The sequence below is a fragment of the Haplochromis burtoni genome, unplaced genomic scaffold (genome assembly GCF_018398535.1).
Source record: "Haplochromis burtoni strain Fernald_Lab_line unplaced genomic scaffold, NCSU_Asbu1 Contig_229, whole genome shotgun sequence".
In the NCBI taxonomy this organism is placed as follows: domain Eukaryota; kingdom Metazoa; phylum Chordata; class Actinopteri; order Cichliformes; family Cichlidae; genus Haplochromis; species Haplochromis burtoni.
In genome coordinates, this window is record NW_024582590.1 from 60792 (window position 1) to 75174 (window position 14383).

Sequence of the window (14383 nt, forward strand, 5' to 3'; positions counted from 1 at the left end):
TGTGTGTGTGTGTGTGTGTGTGTGTGTGTGTGTGTGTGTCGGTCACACATACTCACAGCCAGCTGCCGTATCCATACTGGATGCTGCCCTTGAACACTGCAGACACATTGCTTATCTCCATGGCGATGCCTTCACCTGGATGCAGCTCAAACGCGCTCTGACCAATCGACAGGTTGTGAATCTCCAAACTGGACGGTGAAGGACGGACACGCTTTTTCACCATGGGTGTCACATATATGTTTATAGTGTGTGTGTGTGTGTGTGTCTCCTCACTTGTCCAGGCCGTACATGACCTTTCCAATGAAGAGCAGGGACTTCTCCCCCTTCATGCTCGGGTATCGGGCGTGTTGAAAAGCAGCCTCGATCACTTTAGTGGTTTTCTCATTCACTGCAAAGATAAAAGCACGTGTGCTCTAAAACACCACAGGGTTGTGATCTGTGGTGACCTAATCTGACAGATGAATACTTCCCATTAAGTAAAACTTTCAGAACTGGCTGAAAACAAGTCTTATTTTCCATTTAAATGTTTTAATCTTTTTGTTTTATTAGCACCAAATTGCAATAATCACATGAATCAACTTCATAAGACCCTAAAACATCAGTGAGGAGAAAAGAAACTTAAACACAAGCAGACTGAGGTTTGTGGCAGATAGATGTGACGTGCACTTCACGTGACGACCAACTGAATGAAATCATGTTAAAGCTGCTGCTGCTATTTCACTGCAAACAGGGAAAACTATCCGGAAACTTCACTGAATGTATGTGTTTGAATAAAATCGTCACTCTGTTCCTGCTCTTTGGTTCCAGAAAGTCGCTGCTTGAGTGGATGATTAGATAAAATCAATAAATGGAGTCAAATCAATTCCAGGAAAAAAAGACTCACACACGACAGCAGCGGGGTAGGTGAGCCTGCACACAGCTCCGGTGAATCTGTAGGCTGAAGCGGGGTCCTGCAGGCAGCAGTGGGATGTGCCGAACCAGGACAGCAACGACAGCAGCAGCAGCGGGACTTTGCCGGGCATCGTGCATGAGGTGGTTTTCCCTCTCTGAGAACTGGCTGAGGTGTCTAACCCTGTGGACGGTTCTGTCGGAGCACAGCAGGTGAATCCTGGTTCCCTCGGTTCTGGCTTTACTAACGGATCATCAGGAACATGGAAAACTGTGCTCCTGATATCTGTGCTGACAGAGAAAGACAAGTCTTGTGCTTCAGACTCGTTGAAAGGACAAACACTGACTCAGGTCTGTCCCCGTTAAAGTAAACTGATCAAAGTCCAACCTGTCCTATCACCTCAGGTATGAGCACAGACTCTGGAGTTTTGAGCTCTTCAGCAGGACAAAGAATGCATCCCTTTCTTTTCAAACTGGGACAAAACAAGAAGCAGAAGGCAACACTGCCTGCATACGTACCCCACAAAGACGCCTTAAAAGTGAGCAAAAGGACACGGAGCCTCTGATTCCAGCCTTTCCTCCTCTCATCAGGGGACTAACATTCAGGCCCAGCGTTCCTGAATAAATGCAGGGTCACAATGAAACAGGAGCTCCCTGTAAGAGGAGACGAAAGGGGAGGTACAGCTGACGGAGCCTGGACGTAACAACAAAGGGGGCACTGATCTAGCTGGGGCCTTAACAGGAATCAATAAGTGTGGGTGTTTTATGTGCGATGGCATCAGCTGACTTTATTGATTGGTTCTTCCACTCTAAAAACACGAGTGTGAGACAGAAACGAGAGGCTGTGGGAGGCACAAGTTCACCAACCTGGACAAAGGCAGCCCGCTCTCAGCTGCTGCAGATGATTGGTCCAGTGACACGAAGCTGCTTATTGCTCTGTTCCTGAAAGGTCTGGACACACTGCAGGTACTCCGAGCTCTGAAACCAAGTGTCAAGCAAAACATCTACATGACTGAAGAAACGTCGCTCATCAGTCCGCATCTTCTGTGCTTCTGCTATCAGCACATGAACATGAGCTCACTGCATGAGGATCCAGCGTGGCTGTCTGCATCCAGGTGGATGAGCTGGTTGCTGTGGTAACGTGTCAGCTCCAGTTTGATTCCCACACGTTACCTGTTTACACTGAGGGAGGAGGCTGGAGCAGAAAACTCTGGAGGCAGAGCTACAACATGCGTTTTCTGGACACTTATTCATCAGCTACAATGGTAAATGGCCTGTATTTATATAGCGCTTTACTAGTCCCTAAGGACCCCAAAGCGCTTTACATATCCAGTCATCCACCCGTTCACGCACACATTCACACACTGGTGATGGCAGCTACGTTGTAGCCACAGCGGCCCTGTGGCGCACTGACAGAATACAATAACACCATATGGAAAAAGAAGACTGCCCCCTGGTGGTGAAAGGTTTGACTTCGCTTGCTTTTCCCTTTACCAGGAAATTTTGCACTACCTAAATAATTATTTCTGACTTCTAATGCAATAACCTGTGTTTGTATCCGATTACATTTTAATTTCAAAAGGAAATACACTAAAATTCCATTTAATAACAGGAGGCTTACACCCCTTGGATGCAGGCAGAGCAGCCAAACTTTGCATTGGCCTGTTTTTAACTAGTGGATTCTACTTTGTATTAATTTTTTGCAGTCGGCAAATCAAGCCAACCTGCAAATATAATTGTTAGCTTGCTGTGCTGAACCTGTTTGTACTGTGACTGTGCCTGCAGGCAGCACATGCAGTGGGGGGACTTGAGCCTCAGTATGTTTAAACATGCGGTCATCAAACATCAGAAGAAACAAATCCACAAAATAAGGAATCATTAAAGTTAAGAATATTTATTGCATCCATTATTGGAAAACACACTTCACTGTACAGCATTCATCCATTTGTAATGGAAAGACGATTAAAAAAGAAATTTCCAATCGCAGACTGTGACCCACGAGCGACCGTCGTCCCCTCACAGGGAACCGGAGTGCTAACACCCGGGGCTTAAGCGCTAAGCAAACTAGACTGGATTACAGGAAGGGCTGTGACCTTTAACCTCTGCTAAAAGCTGCTTCTTTTCAGAGGCATTGTTATGATATTAACATCTGTTTATTCTCTTCTGAGGACCAAAGAAAAAACCCAAAACAAGCACAGCTGATGAACTGAATTTCAGTTTCACATCAAGTCACACTTTAAAACGAAACTTTGTCCAGTCTCTGACAGTAAAAGCAACTCGGCATTAATAGAAATCACAACCTCTCTTTGCATAAGATACATGTTATAAAGTGCTTCGTGTACATACAATACAATTACAAAACGTATTTTAAGCTGCACCGCCATCACTGTTTTACAGATTGATTTCAAATTGTATTTGGTCACAATTGCCACTCACTGAAAGGGAAAATAACATGAGTAAAGTGTCGTTTTCACTTGTGTTAATGTGGATGTTTGGACAAACCTTCAGCTTGTTTCTGATTAACTATAAAAAGTGTAAGGAAGCAAATAAAGGTCCCTAAATATATGAATAACAGAAATCCTTATATATACATATAATTTTGAGGACCCTGATTTTAAAAATTCAATGCGAAGATAAGTTTAGCCGCTTTTGGAAGAGGCGAACGTTTCAGTCCGATTGAGTGTTACAGACACCCGTGCACCCACGCGTCCTCGGATGAGCCGAATACTGATTCACGGAGCCGGGCCACGCAGCGACCACGGCGTGGCACATGATTTTAAATCAGAAGGCATGTGGATGTAAACGTCGTTACATGAAGAGCGTTTTAGGCACAACAGTTTCAGCTTTCAGGAGGATTATCGGCACCCGCTGCCACTTTGTGGACAAAAGGAGGGAACGATCAGGGTGGGGGGCTGGTGGCAGGCAGTGGATGTATGTGGTCAGGTCGGCTGGGATCCTGTTGGAGGATTTATTAATATATTTTCAGGTCTTGCATCTTTGATTCTGTCCACATTTTTTGGCAGTTCTTGGGATTCTTGCTGGTGTGGTTTGCTTCCCGCTCACTTGAAAGATCAAAGTCACAGGAACTCTGAGCACTGAAGTGCAGCGCTCTGTCTGCATCCATTTATTATTCGGTAAACGCCTTCCACCCACGCTTCAAGAAACATCTGCAGAGATGACAGAAGAGCGGGAACTGTCTGCAATCAGTCCTCCGTCCCAGATGTTCAGTTAGGCCACAGCCTGAGCGGCCTCGGGTACGAGGGAGGAGAAGAAGGTTTTGAAGAAAACCCAGGCCGTCCACATGACGGACACTCGGTGAGGAGGCACCAACACCGCTGTCATCGTTCCCTCTGATCCTTCAGCTGCTGGTTCATCCTGCTGTCTGTCGGCGTGCTCACCTGCCTGAGGAGACACACGTCACACATCAGCCTGCAGCACTTAATTCACCCACTACAGCAAACATCAGGGCCTGTGTGCAGGTTAGCGACTCGACCTGACCCGGGTCTCTCTGCTAGCTCATTTCAAAAACATTCAGTCTTTTCTCAGTGTGCAGCATTTAGCTGGAGTTTCATCAATGTAGGAAAAAGTGAACAAGAGAGAAAAATGATGAGTTTCTTACTGGATTCAGGTTTGGGTTCCTGTTCTGGTTCTGCTGGTTCTCGGGGGGCTGCAGCTGGTTGGGTTCTGGGACCTGCACTCTCCTTCTGAAGGGAAACCAGCCGACGGTGTGTCTGGAAGACAAGGCAGGAAATTCATGGGTTACAAGGAAAAGCTAACCATCTATAATCCTGAAAGAAGCTCCAAAGGTCTGTAACGTCACATCGTGGTTGGAGCTTCCTGCACGTGATGCCCACATAGAGCTGCCAGTGCCTGGTTTCAGCACGCTAGTCTCCATCAGAACGCTGGATCAAGAGCTCAGGCCTGTGGTTATAAACTTCTTGCCCCCCATTTTCTGCTCCCTGTGGTTAAGGAAAACTGCTGCACCACCTAAACACCAGTTAGATAAATCTGAAAGTGAACACTAGGGGTCAGCAGCGGGCAGCTGGGTGCAGCACAGGGCTCGAAAACATGATCTCACAGAACTCGATACGAGTCATTTATTGAGAAAAACTAAATGTCAGATCAGATTTCTGCTTACGATGAGAAGCTGAAGACATTACACATGACATTTAAGCACTTAATAAAGTTGTCACGGCAACAAAACACGTGAGCGCTCGTCTAGAGCCTTTTATTCCAAAAACTAAGAAGTGATTAGAAACTAACTGCAGGTGATGCTTTCAGTCAACCTTCAGCTGAGTGCTGACACCTGTGAACTCATTTGTGAGGATTTAAAGTCTACCATCATGATTAAACGTAAAAAACAAACACAGAACTGAGCCGTAGAGGTCGTCGGTCAGCAAGAGGGAAGTGGGCCGGGGGCAGCACGGCTGATGATGACAGCGTGATCTCCAGTCTCAAATAAGAGTGTAAGCACGACCAGCAGCAAACCCTTCAAACGAAGCCTTCGGTGAGCGCTCCTTTCTTTAACAGCTTCCAGAGTTTTAAGATTTAAAGAAAAACTTTTTAAAGGAAGGGAGTCGGCACATCCTGCCAACACGGCTGATCGATGTCAACAGCAACTCGTATGCGTCACGATAGGCTATCAGTGCAGCCATCATTAATGAAATCACTCGACTTTAAGTCAGCAGTACACAGCTGAGCCCGGAAACTCCCTCCTTCACAGAGAGATGCAAATATTTCAAAGCTTTTGCAGTAAAAATGATTGTGTGGCAGCCCCGCAGCAGAGGAAGTACTGCGGTCTGAGCTTTTTCAGTAAGAGGAAGTTCAGGCTTTATTCAGTGGTTTAGACTCACTTAGGACAGCAGTCAGTACATATGAAGAAGCAGAGTACTGACAGAAACATGACTGATAGTCGTCGACCCAAAAGAGCAATAATGTTAAAATAAGAAATGACACTTCATTTAACTCTGAACGTGTCTGCTGTCAGATCATAGGTCTACCATCTTCACTTCTAATGCACTTCCACTTTAACAGTAAATCACTGAAAAAGTTCATTTTACTTTGAGAGGTGACGGTTTCAGGTCATATTTACATTTTCATAGCACAATATTTGTCTCCTTTCCTGCACAATACCAAGAAGTTGGCAAAGGGTAAGCTGCTCTATAATAAGGCTGCCCCTGAACAGTACAGGATAGAAAGAAATAGTTTGTTTTTCCACTAAATTACCAGGAAAGTAGTAACTGAAGCACCTGCAGTGCTTAACTTATTCATTTGTCTTCTGTAGCAGTGGTAGAATAGTTATGTTATATAGTTTATGTCTTGCATATTTCCACAACCATATTCATAATCACATACTGTGTATGCTACCGTTGCATATAGTGTATTATTTTATTTTTTAATTTGTTTGTACTTTTTTGGTATTTTTCCTTCTGATATCTGTACCTGAGCTAACGCAAAAACTTTCCCCGTCCTGGGATCAATAAAGTCTTATCTTAAAAATCTGACATTACTCCTTATTTTAGTGTACCTACCACTAAATATCAAGTGTAACCAAAGTGTTACCAAAACTGCTCTTACAGCAGCTCGAGTCTAATTTGTACAGGTCTGCTAGACAAATATAATATTTCTTATATCGGTCTGTATGGGGACCTTTTTTTTGTTCCCCTTGCTGGTGTAACAGGTTTAAAGGATCCATGTCCTGCAGGTGGGGCTCTGTGTATACACACTCCGTCTGTGACTCAGACAGGCTGCTGGGCTTTAAATGGGCGAGGCGTGTTGGTGTGCAATTCACCAAGTGACGCTAAAAAGGGAGAACTCAGAAAACCAGACTCTTGTTGACCCCTGTGACTTAAATCTAGTGATTACAGCAGCTCTCTGAACCCACAGCTGCACACTTACAGGTACATGAGGAGCAGGGTGCCCATCACCAGCAGGAAGCGGCTCAGGTTGGAGTTGAAGTACACGATCATCATCAGGACCCCGAATCTTGCAGCAGAGTACAACCAGTCCAGCCAATCGCGCTCCATGCCCTCCTCGTCCTCCACAACGGCTCCGCCCTGCGCATTCATCCGCATGTTCTGGTTGGCCTCCCCGGGGTTGATGAAAGCGCCATCCTGCACTGGATTCTGATTGGCTGGCAGGTTGTTGATGGGGTTCTGATCAGCTAGCGGGGCAGGGACGGGTACTTGGTGGGCGGGAACAGGAGGGTACTGGCCAATGGTTGGAGCTGTTGTGGGAATGCTGCCTGCTGCTGCTAAAGCTGCATGGCTGGTGATGGGAAAATGAGAATTAGTAGTCAGACAAACACAAGACGTGGCTGTGGGCGTAAAACCTTCAGTGTGTGAAGCAGAACTCACTATTGCATATAATACTGTCGAGCGTAGACATGCTGGAGCCACAGCAGCTGCTGGGGGCTGTACAGGGAGTAGGTGGGAAAGGTTGGCTGGGTCATCTGAGGAGCTCCAGTCCTGCCGGGGACATGACACAAGACTGTTAATCTTCGCTTCTCTTTAGGAAACAGAAATCATTTTCTGACATCTGCAGTCGTTTATACGCGAGAGAACATCTCTGTGCTGGGACTGTGTTTGCCTTCAGTCCCATACGTGGAGTGCAGCAGAAAGAGGCCGGTACGAAGCAGAGCAGGCACTGAGCGATGGTGGGTTGCAAAGCGGCCTGCAGATGCACAGCAACTGTAGACTAAAGCAGCTTTAATACGATGAATAAAATGAGATTTAGTAATTGTATGTGTAGAGCGGGGTCAGCGGAGCTCCAACTAACATCAGCTGATTTTGCTGCTATGCTTGATTGTTTTCAGTCTTCTTGGTTCCAGGAACTACACTCACCATCTCTGTTTGTTGGTGGTTACTTTTGAAAATTCAAAACACTTTGATGTTTGCTGTGAGCTCCTGAAACAGTGATCTTTGATACTGGTTCCAGAGGTAGTGCTCTACACTGCTTAAATGAAATTAACTACAAATTATACCTTAATCCACCTTAAAAGCAGCTACATGTTTGCAATTTAAAAAACGGCCTGACACAGAAAACAGTGGCCCCTCAGAAAGCACAACCTGCAAAGCTGTGGCTTCTTCCATGTTCTGCATCTTTATCACGACTGATGATTTTTAAGTTCAGCTTTTGGGGTTTTTGTTGAATGTCGCTGACAAACAATAACAAAGATCCAGAAATCACATGATCAGGATTCGACTGTTCTTCAGCTTTTAAAAGGTTAGTTTAACCGAAGGTCACTTGGTTTTGAAACTGGGATTCCCCGAGTGGGGAAGTGGAGAAGGGAAGTCAGCGATGGCTTACTGTACAGTTAGCAGTCATAGCTGCGTTGTATTAAAGGTGAATAAAAAAATGTTCAGTGGTTTGGCTGCATAGCGGTCATTCTCTATGACAGTGCAAACACTGCTGCGATGGATTAAAGCACACTGACACACAAGCTGAAGTTCTTCCTTTGTTGCTTACATGGCAGCAGGAGGCCACACAGGAGTCTGTGTGTGTGCTGGAGCTGCGGAGGCCGGCCTCCTCTGCCGCAGCTCTGGTGGGCTGGGAGTCTGGGCTGGTGTGGGCTGTGGACTGGAGGAATGTGGCTCTTTGGTCTGCAAAGGGAAGAAGAGTTTGATGTCATTTTTTTTCTGCAAACCCCCCAAAACAAAATAAAACAAACAAAAAATCCCCAGCAAGAAACATCTGCTGAGACCTGTGTTATCAGATCTACCACATTTTGTTTCTGCAGCTTTGTTTCCAGCTTGGAAGTGTACTGATACTAATGCATGCCAGCTTTAGTGTCTGGGCTGACTTCTGGTAGATAACAGCTGAAGCAGAACAGTTCCACTACACAGCGGGGCAACAATAAGGGCGGAGGTGAAGAAGCACATCTGCAGCGCTCTTTACCACAGTGTCTTGAGGTTACTTACAAAACCTCACACTGATTTCTTGATTGGAATTGGTCACCATCAGAGCCCAAACTAACTCAGTCTGAAAATATCCTCGAAACTTCAACAAAACTTACAAAATATTTAGAAAAGCATTTGAAGTGCAAACTAGGGCTGGGCCATATTATACCGTTCACGGTAATACCGGTATAATGTTAGGCAACGATAGGAAAATGAAATATCGCGATAGAATATGAGTAAAACGCGCATGCGCAGTGCCTTTGTTTTCATACGCACATGGCCGATTGTTGAGTGAAACAATGAACCAGAATTGGTTTGTAAAAATGGTGCAACTTCAGTGATGTGGAACTGGTTTGGTGTTTGTCCGTCAGATACACGACAAAGCACATTTTTTTGCAGAACATGCAAGCGGCCGTCGTTATTGTCGGACTAAGATGCTCTTAAATCTGGGAGTAATCTGGGTCCTAAACTCCATATCTTCAGGTCAAACGAACACTGCAGCATCACTGAGAGTTAAAAACTGTCTAAATTCTTTCATCTTTAATAAAACGATCAGCATTGCTGCTTTACCAGGTGTAACTATGAAGTTTAACTTCCAGGCATCCATGAAAACAAAATTTATTACATTTAACGGAGTTAGAAGTTAGCAGGAAGCTAGCGGAAGTTAGCTCGCTATCGCTAGTTACCTAGCATGTTCTGACTGAGAGATTTCTGAAAAAAATCAAACGTACAGCTCTGCTATCACTTCCAACATAAATGAAGACAGGAAACTAAACAGCAGTGACGTTTGTAGGGTTACTGAAGTTGGGCTAGCTGGTATATAATGATGTGCTACGTGATCGCTAGCGACACAGCTATGTTAGCATAACATAAACAGTGAAGCTGGAGGACGAACACTAACACTTTTCCACTTATAAAAGTTAACGTAAGGTTCCTATGGTTAGAGACAAATGCAATCGCATGGCAGGATGCTGTAAACGGACCAAACTTCAGTCAGGAGAACAACTGAGATAATCCATCCACAATACGAGGTTAGTCATTAATATACTGCAACAACATGGGAATAGAGCAGCTGCCAGAGAATTCAACATTAATGAATCAATGGTACAGAAGTGGAGGAAGCAAGAAGAATGAGTTTAATAAAGTTTGATTTATCTGACTGCTTTGTTTCGCTTAATGTGCCTTATAATCCCGTGCACCTATGGTCCGAAAAATACGTACTGCACACTGCAGTTTAATGTTGCAAAGCACCTCTTTTTAACTTCAGTGGATATTATACATGGTTATGCTCAGGATATGTCAGCCCATTTCTACTGGAAATGCCTTTTGGTTAAACTTTCAGCAAGGAATTTGCATTTGCACTGTTACATTTTTATAAAGCTTTAATGTACATAAAAACCAGCTTCTTGTTTAAGTGAAAATAAATGGAAGGTTGTCTTTTTGCGCTAGTAATGTTGTGGAGTTGTATTTTGTCTCGCATCAATTATATCGTCAGTTATATCGTTATCGCAAATTTTCAAATATATATCGTGATAAATATTTTTGGCCATATCGCCCTGCTCTAGTGCAAACTACACTGTTGCCTCAGCCAGGTGTCATTTCTGAGACACAAGGATGGTAACAGACGGCACACAAGGACGCTGTGTGAAACTAGCCTGTATGCAAACGTAGGGACACGAGGGCGGCATGAAGCCAGCTGCTTTGTTTACAGGAGCTCAGAATTCAAATACCTCACCAACAGGAGTTTCACTGTGAACATGCAGGTCTTTATAAAGCCAGGAGGACCGAAACAACGTGCTGATGTTAGAGAAAAGTCACTGGGTGTTACTTCTAAAGTGTTCTCACCTTGGGTCTGGCTCCCAGAGGTCCCTGGGCAGGATTCCTAACAGCACACACCAGGTGCAGTGTGGGAATTGAGTCCGTCTGTGGAAGTGGAGGTAAAACAGTTAAACAACATGTGACATCCACCCGACACATACAGACTTGTGTCTGAATGAACCCCGATTAAACTTTGAGAACCTCAAAGCCTGCAGAATTACACCAACATACGAGCTCTGGAGGCCACTTAACGTCACCTGTGTCGATCCCACAGACTCTGATTATGAGGCATGTTTACAGCCTGGTTTGAAAAATGTTTTGGCCTGCACTGACCGTGAATTTTTTTAGAACCCGAACGTACGATTTGGGGCGTGGCCACGGTGACTTCCATTAGTGCCATATCTAGGGATTGGTACCGGTGTCTGGTGCCATCATGGCACCGGTTCTGACATAAACGGTAGTAACCAGACTGAAAAGCAGCGCACATTTCGGTGCTTTATTTCGGTGCTTTTTTCCCCCTGAGATGTCATACACTTTAGATTCTAGCCAATCATTTTACGTTTCCGAGGATAGTAGGCGGGCCCAGGTACGTACGTTCTTTTATGCAGAGCTACAGATTAAAAATGCCCAAGGCGAAGCGGTCAAAGTCTGGCTGTACTTCACAGCAAAAGATGCAAACTCAGCAGCAACAAGTGCTTTAAGCTGATACTGTGATACTGTCAAAGGAGGTAACACCTCGAATCCGATGAAACACCTGGTGACGCATAGTGTTTTTTTTAAAAGCCCAGAAATGCGCCGTATTTGATAGCTTGCTGCGAGACCTCACAACGAGCACATCTACAGCGGGTGTGGTGCCTGTTATCGACCCGGAGTTAGCAACATCCCCCAAGAACCCGAAGAGGAGAGTCCTGGCCCCTAGCCCTGCCAGTGTAGCAGAAATGATGACGGATGATGATGGCAGCAGCAGCCGTTCTTCTCTGCGTGAGTAGCTTAATGTTGTTCGTGTGTAATTTACGTTGAGTAGGCTAACCACGTTATTACATTAATGCATGTAAGGTGAACTAGCAAACATCATCATAGCTACATGCTGCTGTCTTCTTGTTTGATAGAGTGATACCATATATGCCCTAAAGCTGCAGAAAAGGCTAACATTGTTATCTTTTTACAAACAGCTAAATATGAGAGGTTTTAGGACAAAGTTTGTGTTTTCCATTGTTTAAGCAGTGGTTCGAGCACCGTTTAAGCACCGGCACCGTTTCAAAAGAACCGGTTTGGTACTGGTATTGGATAAAACCTAAATGATACCCATCCCTAGCCATATCAGGCAGATGATAGGGGTCTACTAGCCTTCATCTGTGCTCATTTAAGCCACTGAACTAAACCAACTTGTTTGTGCTGTTGATGCTTCTGTGGAATCTTTTTCTCAGAAATAATGAAGTCATTTTGTACAACAGTGTCCAGGTTGTGACTTTTTCTTTTTGCATGTGGCCTTTCACTGCAGTGTGTGTGTGTGTGTCTGATAACCAGTGACAAATGAAAGGAAAAAAAAAACTGCACTCTTGACCCTTACAGTGAGGGAAGCATGGCTCTGGTACGGTATGAAGCTCTTCTGCTGGGTTTCTGTCTACTCAGAGCAGCCAGTGGTTCTCAAACTGTGGATGACCATGGGAGGAAAAAAAACGGACTACGCCAAATCAGTGATTTTTACAGAAAACAAACAAAAAAAGTCCACGGTTATTTTGTTTCGTTACAGCGCTGTATACAACTGAAATTTAAGTTTATATCTCCATCTCACCCTATCCCTGGCCTCCTTCACTACAGCCATGAATCCTCACTGAAGTCCTTTTCTTTTCCTCCTACCTCGCAGCACCATCTTCATCATCCTTTGTCCAATAGATCTGCTATTGTCCTCCCTGAACGTGTCCAAACCATCTCATCCTCAGCTCTCAACCTTCTCAGTCCGAGCTGTCCCTCTGTTGCACTCTTTTCTATAGTGGTTCCTCCCAGCGCTGACAGACAGTAAGATGAGTTTTGTTTGTTTTGTTTTTCTAGTTTATAAGGAAGTGGGGTCGGGCCCACATAACTAAGGCCGCAGAAGCTCCAAAGCTTGCGTGCAGGTTTTCTACAGCTGTATGCTGATTGGTTTACAGAATAAATGGCTGACAGCTCCTTTGTGCACGGTTGGTATTGTCTTACATCTATCATGCCTTCTCAGGCAATGAGCCTCTACTGGGATTCTTGAACAAAAAACATGAAATAGTCTGTCCTAGTTTTTGTGGCACAGCCCTTTCACAGGTCTCAGTAATTAATTACTGTGTACTTCCTTATTCTCCTACAAGCAGCAGTGAGAGCAGCCCTCTTCCACCAGTTTGTCACCAGCATAGTGGCACATAATCAGCTCGTGACATTTACAACTTGACATGACAGCTCGTGCTATCATACACACCTGTATGAAGAGTCCATTAATGTGCAGGTTATCAGGCAGCAGTTTGCCAGCGTAGATGAGCCTCTGGTCACTCACAGCCTGGAGACGAAACAAGAATAAAGTCAGTAACGAATCAGATCTCCTTGCTGCTTTGGGTTTGGTGGGGGAGCTTGTTTTTTTAAGGTACTAAACTGAAACCATGAAATATGGCCAAAGTTGAGTAATTTGTTTGCAGTAGATCACAAAGACTTATATCTAATTGTAGTAAAAAAAATAATTCTTAGTATCAAACAAAGAATAAACAATAAAACAAAGATTTTGATGAGAACATTTCGTAACCAGAAACACATGGCCAAGTTCCCACAACATTTGGGTAAACAGACGAAACCTGGCTCCTCACTTGAACCTTTTCAGTCCACTGCCTGTGCCTGGCTACACCCCACTGAAGCGTAGATCCTTTGCTTCTCTGCTTCCTGTCCAAAACTGATGTTTGACATGTGTAGTCCCCCCCGCCCAAGACACACCTCTGGATGTGGTCTGAATAGCACGAATGTTCCCGTGAAGTTGTACTTATTTCAGAGACTTAACTACAGAGAGATACCAAAACAACAGACAGAAACGCGTGTTCACTGCAGGTGTGTCAGTCACAGTTCAGTTTATTAATTAAACAGAAAAAATGGCATGACTGCGAGCTCGCGCTCATGGGACTCACAGGCACGCTGCGCTGGTTTCGTGTTAGCGCGCGCATTAAACACGCGCGTGACCCGGGAAATGGCTGACAGCTCCTTTTTACTCTCATCACATTCCACAGCACAGCCGCGAATAGCTCCGCCGCCCTCTGTGTAAACTCACCGGTTTGGTCGGGTAGACAGCGGACAGGTGCGCTTTCAGCTCCTTTATGGTCCACTGCAGGCTCACTCCCTCGATGGTCCGGTCCTCCTGAGCCTGGTTGGGCGTCTTTATGATGAGAGTGATCGCCTTTTGTTCAGAATTTCCTGCATCCATTTTTACCGTCTGCCGGTTGTAATGGCGATGTGTGAGCTAGAAAAACAGGATGTCTCCGTGACTCGCTGGACTCCCTAACACGAAGAGCGGCCGGGGGAAAGTGCGTCTTATGTCAAAGAGAAACTGCAGTGACCTGGGTGGCTCTAGAAGTGTCTCCGCTGGTCCTCATACGGGACTTTAGAGGAGGAATGTTGTTTCCAAACACACTGTGGCCGCTCCTGATTGGCTACCGTCTGCTCGTGCTCAGACGTGGAGGTTTGCAGAATATTCGCCGCTTGAGCATGCGCAGTTATGATTATGCTTCCAAAGATCGTTTATTTAGGAATAACCCACACTCTGGCGCCATTTG

The 14383-nt window shown here is 45.0% G+C and overlaps 2 protein-coding genes across 5 annotated transcripts in view; both read right to left on the reverse strand.

The window, feature by feature from the left end:
• LOC102311720 (cholesteryl ester transfer protein, plasma) overlaps positions 1-2127 on the reverse strand; it is a 14191-nt gene extending 12064 nt beyond the window's left edge. Inside the window, exons 1-5 of one of the 3 annotated variants that reach the window (XM_014338466.2) lie at positions 1756-2127; positions 1408-1542; positions 884-1179; positions 274-388; positions 57-188 (exon numbers count right to left, since the gene is read on the reverse strand). In XM_014338466.2, the coding sequence (XP_014193952.1) occupies positions 57-188; positions 274-388; positions 884-1022 (386 nt within the window). In that variant the 5' untranslated portion in view covers positions 1023-1179; positions 1408-1542; positions 1756-2127. Of the gene's footprint in view, positions 1-56; positions 189-273; positions 389-883; positions 1180-1407; positions 1599-1755 lie in introns of those variants that run through there. The other 2 variants (XM_005937427.3, XM_042226811.1) reach the window with 2 other exon arrangements.
• Positions 2128-2766: 639 nt separating this feature from the next.
• On the reverse strand, positions 2767-14225 carry herpud1 (homocysteine-inducible, endoplasmic reticulum stress-inducible, ubiquitin-like domain member 1). 2 transcript variants are annotated; one of them, XM_005937430.3, is made up of 9 exons: positions 13882-14225; positions 13051-13128; positions 10632-10709; positions 8356-8489; positions 7245-7355; positions 6787-7155; positions 4508-4619; positions 4250-4290; positions 2767-4188 (listed from the first exon to the last, which is right to left on the reverse strand). In XM_005937430.3, the coding sequence occupies exons 1-9, from the start codon at positions 14032-14034 to the stop codon at positions 4113-4115; spliced, it is 1152 nt and encodes a 383-aa protein (XP_005937492.1). In that variant the 5' UTR covers positions 14035-14225; the 3' UTR covers positions 2767-4112. The 2 variants fall into 2 exon arrangements, with proteins under 2 accessions (XP_005937492.1, XP_005937491.1); XM_005937429.3 differs by having other exon boundaries at positions 2767-4290; positions 13882-14224.
• Positions 14226-14383: the final 158 nt, after the last annotated feature.

Coding starts and splice junctions, on each gene's coding strand:
- herpud1 (XM_005937429.3), bottom strand. CDS start 14,034: ATGGATGCAGGAAATTCTGAACAAAAGGCGATCACTCTCATCATAAAG. Junction 13,129..13,881: donor CTGTCTACCCGACCAAACCG/GTGAGTTTACAC, acceptor TTTCGTCTCCAG/GCTGTGAGTGACCAGAGGCT. Junction 7,356..8,355: donor GTGTGGCCTCCTGCTGCCAT/GTAAGCAACAAA, acceptor TGTCCCCGGCAG/GACTGGAGCTCCTCAGATGA.